Raw genomic sequence first — 9,291 nt, forward strand, 5'->3', positions numbered from 1 at the left:
CTGCCGGGGAAACATCCCTTCGGGGGGGGGGGGATCGTCACCATCGTCATCACCTTCGATCCTCTCATCGGGAGGGGGTCAACCTCCATCAACATCTTCACCAGCACCATCTCCTCTCAAACCCTAGTTCATCTCTTGTATTCGATCTTTGTCTCAAAACCTCAGATTGGTACCTGTGGGTTGCTAGTAGTGTTGATTACTCCTTGTAGTTGATGCTAGTTGGTTTATTCGGTGGAAGATTATATGTTCATATCCTTTATGCATATTAATACCCCTCTAATTATGAATATGAATATGAGTTGTGAGTAGTTATGTTTGTTCCTGAGGACATGGGAGAAGTCTTACTATAAGTAGTCATGTGAATTTGGTATTCGTTCGATATTTTGATGAGATGTATGTTGTCTTTCCTCTAGTGGTGTCATGTGAACGTCGACTACATGACACTTCACCATTGTTTGGGCCTAGGGGAAGGCATTGGGAAGTAATAAGTAGATGATGGGTTGCTAGAGTGACAGAAGCTTAAACCCTAGTTTAAGCGTTGCTTCTTAAGGGGCTGATTTGGATCCATATGTTTCATGCTATGGTTAGGTTTACCTTAATTCTTCTTTCGTAGTTGTGGATGCTTGCGAGAGGGGTTAATCATAAGTGGTATGCTTTTCCAAGTAAGGGCAGTACCCAAGCACCGGTCCACCCACATATCAAATTATCAAAGTAACAAACGCGAATCATACGAGCATGATGAAAACTAGCTTGACGATAATTCCCATGTGTCCTCGGGTGCGCTTTCCTTTATATAAGAGTTTGTCCAGCCTTGTCCTTTGCTACAAAAATGATTGGGCCACCTTGTTGCACCTTGTTTACTTTTATTACTTGTTACACGTTACGAATTACCTTATCACAAAACTATCTCTTACCGATAATTTCGGTGCTTGCAGAGAATACCTTACTGAAAACCGCTTGTCATTTCCTTCTGTTCCTCATTGGGTTCGACACTCTTACTTATCGAAAGGATTACGATAGATCCCCTATACTTGTGGGTCATCAATCTTATGATGTTTCTCCCCCTCTACCCTCTTGTAATGTATTGAGTTTTCCCTTTGGAGTTATCTTATCAGATTGAGTCTTTAAGGATTTGAGAACACTTGATGTATGTCTTGCATGTGTTTATCTGTGGTGACAATGGGATATTCACATGATCTACTTGATGTATGATTTGGTGATCAACTTGCGGGTTCTGTGACCTTGTGAACTTATGCATAGGGGTTGGCACACATTTTCGTCTTGACTCTCCGGTAGAAACTTTGGGGCACTCTTTGAAGTTCTTTGTGTTGGTTTGAATAGATGAATCTGAGATTGTGTGATGCATATCGTATAATCAAACCCGCGGATATTTGTGGTGACATTGGAGTATCTAGGTGACAGTAGGGTTTTGGTTCATGTGTGTCTTAAGGTGTTATTTTAGTACGAACTCTAGGGTTGTTTGTGACACTTATAGGAATAGCCCAATAGATCGATCAGAAAAAATAACTTTGAGGTGGTTTCGTACCCTACAATAATCTCTTCGTTTGTTCTCCGCTATTAGTGACTTTGGAGCGACTCTTTGTTGGTGAGGGGTTGTTATATGATCTAATTATGTTATCATTGTTGCGAGAACTTGCACTAGTGAAAGTATGAACCCTAGGCCTTGTTTCTAAGCATTGCAATACCGTTTTCACTCACTTTTGTCTTTAGTTACCTTGCTGTTTTTACATTTTCAGATTACAAAAACCTATATCTACCATCCATATTGCACTTGTATCACCATCTCTTCGCCGAACTAGTGCACCTATATAATTTACCATTGTATTGGGTGTGTTGGGGACACAAGAGACTCTTTGTTATTTGGTTGTGGGGTTGTTTGAGAGAGACCATCTTCATCCTACACCTCTCATAGATTGATAAACTCTAAATCATCCACTTGAGGGAAATTTCCTGTTGTCCTATAAAACTCTGCACTTGGAGGCCCAACAACGTCTACAAGGATAAAGTTGCATAGTAGACATCAGTGCCCAGTGCCAGTTGTTGTTTTCTTGCTTGTTTTTTACTTCGCAGAAAATCAATACCAAACAGAGTCCAAATGCAGCGAAATTTTTTGGAGATTTTTTCTGGACCAGAAGACACCTCTTGGGCCAAAGAAATACCAGAGGGGGGCTCCGAGGGGAGCACAACCCACCAGGGCGCGCCTGGGGGCCCAGCCGCGCCCAGGTGGTTGTGCCCACCTCGTTGGCCTCCCGCACCGCCTCTTTGCTCTATAAATACCCCAATATTCTAGAAACCCTAGGGGAGTCAATGAAAATTAATTCCAGTTGCCACAAGTTCCAGAAACCACAAATCCAATCTAGGCACCATAACAGAGGGGTTCATCATCCTCATTGGTGCCTCTCCGATGATGCGTGAGTAGTTCATTGTAGACCTACGGGTCCGTAGTTAGTAGCTAGATGACTTCCTCTCTCTTTTTTAATTCTCAATACAATGGTCTCTTGGAGATCTATTTGATTGCGGTGTGTTTGTTGGGATCCGATGAACCTTGAGTTTATGATCAAATTATGTTTTTATCCATGAAAGTCATTTGAGTCCTTTTGATCTCTTATATGCATGATTACTTATAGCATAATATTCCTTCTTCGAATCTGGTTTAGTTAGGGCGACTAGATCATTTTTTCTTGCCACGGGAAAAGGTGCTTTGTGATGGGTTCGATCTTACAGTGCTTGATCCCAGTGACAGAAGGGAAACCGACACGTATGTATCGTTGCTATTAAGGATAACAAGATGGGGTCTATTTCTACATAAATAGATCTTGTCTACATCATGCCATGGTTCTTATTGCATTACTTTGTTTCTTCATGAACTTAATATACTAGATGCATGCTGGATAGCGGTCGATGTGTGGAGTAATAGTAGTAGATGCAGGCAGGAATCGGTCTACTAATCTTGAACGTGATGCCTATATAATGATCATTGCCTGGATATCGTCATGATTATTTGAAGTTCTATCAATTGCCCAACAGTAATTTGTTACCCACTGTATGCTATTTTTATCGAGAGAAGACACTAGTGAAATCTACGACCCCCGGGTCTCTTCTTTATTATATTTGCCTTCGCGATCAATTTTTATTTGCTTTTATTTTCAGATCTATTAATCTAAAAATACAAAAATACCTTGCTGCAATTTATTATTATTTATTTTATCTCACATTCGCGCCAGATCTATTTATCGAATCTACTACAATTTTATCTATCTTTTTAACTGTGAGGGATTGACAACCCCTCTCTTACGCCGAGTTGCAAGTATTTGTTGTTTGTGTGGAGGAACTGTTTACGTGGTGTTGCATGGTTCGTCTACAGGTTCGATAATCTTGATCTCATCCCTGAGGGAAATACCTACCGTAGTTATACTGCATCACCCCTTTCTCTTTGGGGAAATACCGTCATAGTTCAGGCCGCAATCATCGTGCCAGGCTACAACCGCCACGGTGCCCAGCTGAAACCGGCATGGCCGCGAGCCGCGACAGTGACCACGCCATGCTGTAACCGGCAGAGCGACAAGCTGCTATAGTTGTCTCGCCATGCTGGAACCGGCTGGGCGACGAGCTGTGAGGGTAACCGTGCCGCATGCTGGAACCGTTAGAGAGGCGAGCTGTGACGGTGGCATGCGTTGGCTTCGGCAATAACCCCGTGTGTCAGCAACGGCCGGGTGCTACGACGGCGATAACCCCGTGTGACCGCAACGGCCAGGTGCGACGATGGTGTCTGCGTGCCGCGGCGAGTGGTGACCGTGGGGTTGCGCCGCCTACTGCAATGGAGAACCGACTCGATGTTGCGATGTGACATGCGACGACCACAATATGTGACCACGCGAGCCTACCGACGCTGCTGCGATGACGGCCGACGGTTGTTGAGCGCGTGTGGGGTGGTGCTGCATGTGGGACAGGACAAGGCGCGGGCTAGTGTAATAGTCGTCATCGTGGCTCATGTTAGACCAACGGAAGCGTGCAAGTTTTTGTGCGTCCGTCGTGGATGGGGTGAGGACATGTGGGGAAGGAGATAGAACACAACACACACACAAGAAGAATGGACATGTTGTTACGGGATCATGAAGAAGGACGACGAGTTGCGTATGAATCAGGCGGTTAGTTGCATGCAAATTAGACGGATCACGAGGGGACCGATTGGGGCGTTTTGCCGGTCGATCTGTGCCTAGTATTTCCCTTTCACAAATTAAAATTTTCTCTCCACGTTTGAGTTTTGGGATGGGCAAAAGATGCCTCATATTTATGAAACTAGTGTTGCCTCCGTCCGAAATTAGTTGTCACAGAAATAAAAGTTACATCCATTTTTACGACAAGTAATTTAAGACGGATGCAGTATTAGGTAATCGTGTGCAATGGACGTTAGTATTAGATACTATCTTAATCATACATTAATGTTAGATACTCCATCGATTTCTAAATATAAGTTTTTCAAAGATTTCAATACGAAGTACATACAAATGTATATAGACATATTTTAAAGTGTAGATTCACTTATTTTGCTCCGTATATAGCTTATATTGAAATCTCTAAAAAAAGATACGCTGACATGAGTGCTAGTATTAGGTAATATATTGGTTGCACATTAATATTAGATACAGGAAATAATTTACATTGATCGTTGTGGCATGAACGTTAGTATTAGGTAATGTATAATTGTACATTAATATTAGATACAGAAAATAATTTATTGATTGCGCTGGCATGAATATTGGATATGCTACTAACTGAGGAAGGACCGTGTGAGGTGGTCTCAAAGTCAGTGAGTGGGTGGTAGACAGTCTGACCCGCTCGGGTCGGTGTCGTGTTCGGCTCTGCGGAGTGCGGAGTGGAGCCGAAAGGAAAGCCGTAGCTGTGGAGTGCTGGACACCACCAAAGCGGCGGCGTTCGTCAAAACCCATGCGTTCCACACATTTCCCAGAGGAGAAACCTCGGACCGCGTCACCGCGGGGTCCCCTGACCCTCACGTGAGAAATGTCGATGCCGCGCCGGGCGGCAGAGGTCGCCGTGGCGGAGGCGGATGCCCTGATCTCGCTGCCGACGGGCGTCCTCGACGACATCCTCGACCGCGTCGGCCTCCTGGACGCCGTCCGCACGTCGGCGCTCTCCCGCGCCTGGCGACGCCGGTGGGAGGACCTCCCGTCCATCGACTTCTACTTCCCCCGCCCCGACGAGGCCAAGCACCTGAGGTCCGTCGACAGCGTGCTCCTCCGCTGCCCCGGCCGCGTCCGGCGCTTCTGGGCGCACCTCGACGAACCCTCCGAGGCGCGCATCCACGACTGGCTCCTCGTCCTCTCCCGCCGGGGCGTCGACACCCTCAACCTCAGGCCCATCCCCTTCGACGCCGTCCTCGCGCTCCCCGCCTCCGTCTTCGCCTGCCGCCGGCTCACCAACCTCCGCCTCCACGCCTGCGCCATCCCGCCCCTGCCCGCGGGCTTCGAGGGGTTCCCGGAGCTGAGGAAACTTGCTCTCACCTGCGTCCGGTTCCGGGAGAACGGGGAGTACCAACTGGAGGAGATCATCGCCACGTCGCCCTCGCTTGAGAAGCTGGTGTTCTGGGAGGTAAAAATCGTGGGCGACTTCAAGGAGTGGGTGATTCAGGGGCCCAATATCCAGGAGATACAGATCAGTTCGTCCAAAGATTTGGGCTGGATCCTTGGGGAGCTTCCGTCCCTGCACTCTGCCAACATTGATATACTGGACTATTTAGGGGGCCGCGATTTCGCCAAATTCCTCGCCGGCTTTTCGAACATTACGAGGCTTGTGATTTGTACTCGTCATTCACCGGTACGTGCATATTCTCTCAGTTTAGTCTGTCTTACTGCTCCCTCCGTAGTAGTGTCAAAAACGCTCTTATATTATGAGACGGAGTAGTTGTGTGTTTTGCCACCGTCTTGGGCTTTTCTGACTAACACACACGCTTAAGACTAGCCACAGTGGTAGTAACTTTAGCAGTAACATCGAGTCCAACTCAGCAAATTTGCTTATGTGACAATGAGTTAATGAGGAGGGAGATAGTTATAGTAACTTAGCTAGTTACTGTAACATCACATGCCCCAATGCAATATGAGTCTATAACCTAATAAATGAATCTTTGCATGTTACCACACTTAAGTTACTACCCACTATGAAGGTAGTAACATAGTCTAGAGATATGTGTATGTTACTCTCCATTGTGGCTAGTCTAAGTGCACTATGCACAAATTGAGCGCTAGGCGTTTTGCTATCGCCTAGAGTCTAAGTGCACTATGCACTATCGCCTAGAGCCTAGGTGCGCCTAAGCACACACCTAGGCACGCCTTTTTAAATTTTCCTTGCATATATCATTAGGGACTCAGCCATGTAAAGGTTCTTTTTATTTTTGGTGTGCCTAATCTTCCTAGTATATCCTCTCGGCAGACTTTGCCAATCTCATAAGTTTGTTAATGCAAGATATTGCGAAAGTGATGCAGTTGTTGTCAAGTATTTGTCTGCTGGGGACAATCAGGATTCATCCTAACTTAATGCGAGCCACCTTGTTTGCAAAGTAAATTCAAAATTGCTTCCTACTCCCTCTGTAAACAAATATAAGATGTTTTAGATCACTAATATTTGTTTACAGAGGAAGTAGTTGTTGTGTTGCTTGTTAGTCACAAAGTTGTATATATTAATAACCCTGTCGTGATCCTAGAAATATTTGTGTTTCAAAAGTACTGCAATTCTTTTATTGTACAGACCTGTTTAATATGTATTTACAGATAAATTTTTAGCCTTTGCCGGCTGCCACTACTGATATTCCAAGTTTATGTACAAGAGCTAATATATTATTTCTCATTTATCTTTACTACTTGAGCTGTCCTTCTTGTTTTGGGTGTTGAGACTTGAGAGCCTTTCAAAATTGTAACATCCCACTCTCCTACACTTCTATAATTTTCTGAAAGTGGGTTAACGCCTTTGTGAGTTTTGGATGCATGTGGCCCAAAGTTGTCTTATAGCTCTAGCACAATAGAATGGCTTTGCTTACAGGAGTAAAGAATGCAAAATGTTGCTCAATGATTCTAGGTTTACATGGAGTTCCAAACTTCTGACATTATGTCTTTTATCTTTTTCAGTTAAATGGGGCTATAATACTAGAGAGGCTTCAATGCAAATTTGGCAACTTAAAGAGCTTGACACTATATACACAATTTTGTGAGCTTCCCTCCATTCTATCAACCTATTGCTTACTAAGGAATGCCCCAAACCTTGAAAGACTCAAAATACTGGTAATGTTGAATGCTATGTTACAAGTCATCTATATTTATATTATGTGAAGGCCATCATTACTACTTTCAATGAATGACTTCTACTTGTTTTCATGAAGATCGACAACAGTGCCGAGCAGAAATTTGAGGCACATGAAGAGTTTCAAAGTTCACAGTGGACCGGTGGCATGTGTGCCAACCTTCAGTTCGTGCAGATGACTGGTATTCATTGGCTTCCAAATGAGATGACTTTTATAGAGCTTATTCTCTCTAAAGCAAGGCTTTTTCGCACATTATTTATTACTCATGGTGAGAATTGCTCAATGTCGAATGAGGATGCAATGAACAAGATACTAAGTTACAGAAGAGCTTCGACTTGTGCCGAGATTCTGTTTAAAGGTAAACACTCTTCAGTCTTATCCTATTTTACTTTGTAACCTAATTCATTTTTCCAGAAGGTCCTGGTGTGTTTCACATCAGATTTCATTTTTCTTTTATCTTATGAGTTAGTTAACTTACAGTGCCATGTTCTAATGAGGCTTTGCATTGCCTCTGTTGAAGAAACTGGACTGTTATATAGGTTAAATTAAATTTGAGTGCTCCACTCCCATTCCAGTCCATTTTTCTTTACCTGTTCAAGGCTTCAATATGCAACTTTGAACATTATTTCTTAAATTTTTAAAACAATACCCACACACCTTTTGAAGTCAGTCTTGGTTAACAATCTGACACTGTTATTTTTATTGGATTAATCTTGAGAAGTTTTACAACGCGCATACCATAATAATTCGTAATACCAACAGGAATGGTGTCAGTACATAGAAGTTGGCAGGAAGATAACGTATCACATGTGTCTACACAACCGCACATTTGTCGATGATTGTGTGTCATCTTCTTATATAGTCTTAACCCGATTTCTCGCTTTATGCGTAAACACTAAACAGTGTGTTCCTCTTGCAGGGAAAGCCAGTGTCACATTTTTTCGCAGCTGAAGCCTGCGTGTATGTGGAGCTGTCTCGCCGGAATGCATCCAGAAAATCGCTTTCCCAAAGCCCTGGCATAGTTCTGTGTCCTGAAAGAAACTTGCTTGTCACTGGCGCAAAAATTGTGATATACTTCAGTGCAGTAGCTTGTCTTGTCTGTTTTGTTTGTTTTGTTTTTCCGAACTGAGCTTGTCTTCTTGGTACTTCTGCTGTTGCGGGCTGTTGCGGGTTAACTCTCTTATGAGATTCAACTTGGTCTTAAAACCTGGACCGGCTTAACCAGCGAACGTTCGTTGTGGAGCATGGCAAATGCGAATGATTTGCATGGCAATATGTGTTGTCTGCGGATGGCAATTTTCTTTCGCGAGGATGGCAAATCCGCCCACTTCAGTTTTTGCCAAAATACTTCCTGAAGAAATCTGCCATCCTTGCGACGACATAATTTGTCATGAAAATGTTTGTTTTGTCATGGTACAATAACATTATTGTAAAACTTTGCTTGACTCCACTTACCCTGTTGCTAGACTGTTCGCATAAAAAATGAGGTGGCCACTGACTAGTAAGCAGTATGGCAACTATGCTTAGGAAAATCTAAGAGCATCTACAGCCGCATGCGTCCGCGGACGTACCTGGTTGGTGCCCGGGCGCGTCCGCTTTCATCCTAACCGCAGCCCTCATTTTCAGCTCTCATTTTCTCTCTTCTTATGCGACATTTCATCGAACACCTTCTGTGCATACATATCAGGGAGTCGTGGGCGCTGCAGTGGAAGCGAGGGCAGTGAGCCTGCGGCTGCGGCGGCTGCTGCTGCGCACTGACACGACGGTCAGCAGCCCAGCTCGCGCGCATGCGACTGCTGCTGTGCACGCACGCGGCTGCCAGCACACATGCATGCAGCTGCGGCGGTGACTGCGGTGGCCAGCGCGCGAGCTCCGGGCACGCGGCACATCATGCACGTCCACGGCTCCGGCTGCGCACGCCTGCCCGCGGCTGCGTCAAGCGCGCCCGGCGGCCCACA

At 44.9% G+C, this 9,291-nt stretch overlaps 1 protein-coding gene across 1 annotated transcript; it reads left to right on the plus strand.

The window, feature by feature from the left end:
- The first annotated feature begins 4,944 nt into the window (after positions 1-4,944).
- LOC123103727 (F-box/FBD/LRR-repeat protein At1g13570) lies at positions 4,945-8,571 on the plus strand. Its single transcript, XM_044525394.1, has 4 exons — positions 4,945-5,856; positions 7,161-7,313; positions 7,412-7,691; positions 8,253-8,571. The coding sequence occupies exons 1-4, from the start codon at positions 5,044-5,046 to the stop codon at positions 8,282-8,284; spliced, it is 1,278 nt and encodes a 425-aa protein (XP_044381329.1). The 5' UTR covers positions 4,945-5,043; the 3' UTR covers positions 8,285-8,571.
- The last annotated feature ends 720 nt before the right edge of the window (positions 8,572-9,291 follow it).

This window comes from Triticum aestivum, chromosome 5A (genome assembly GCF_018294505.1).
Source record: "Triticum aestivum cultivar Chinese Spring chromosome 5A, IWGSC CS RefSeq v2.1, whole genome shotgun sequence".
NCBI lineage: Eukaryota > Viridiplantae > Streptophyta > Magnoliopsida > Poales > Poaceae > Triticum > Triticum aestivum.

Bases quoted from the DNA above. Each gene is read 5' to 3' on its own strand.
- LOC123103727 (XM_044525394.1), top strand. From the start codon at position 5,044: ATGTCGATGCCGCGCCGGGCGGCAGAGGTCGCCGTGGCGGAGGCGGAT. The intron at 5,857-7,160 runs GTACGTGCATAT...TATCTTTTTCAG, and splicing joins TTTGTACTCGTCATTCACCG to TTAAATGGGGCTATAATACT. The intron at 7,314-7,411 runs GTAATGTTGAAT...GTTTTCATGAAG, and splicing joins TTGAAAGACTCAAAATACTG to ATCGACAACAGTGCCGAGCA.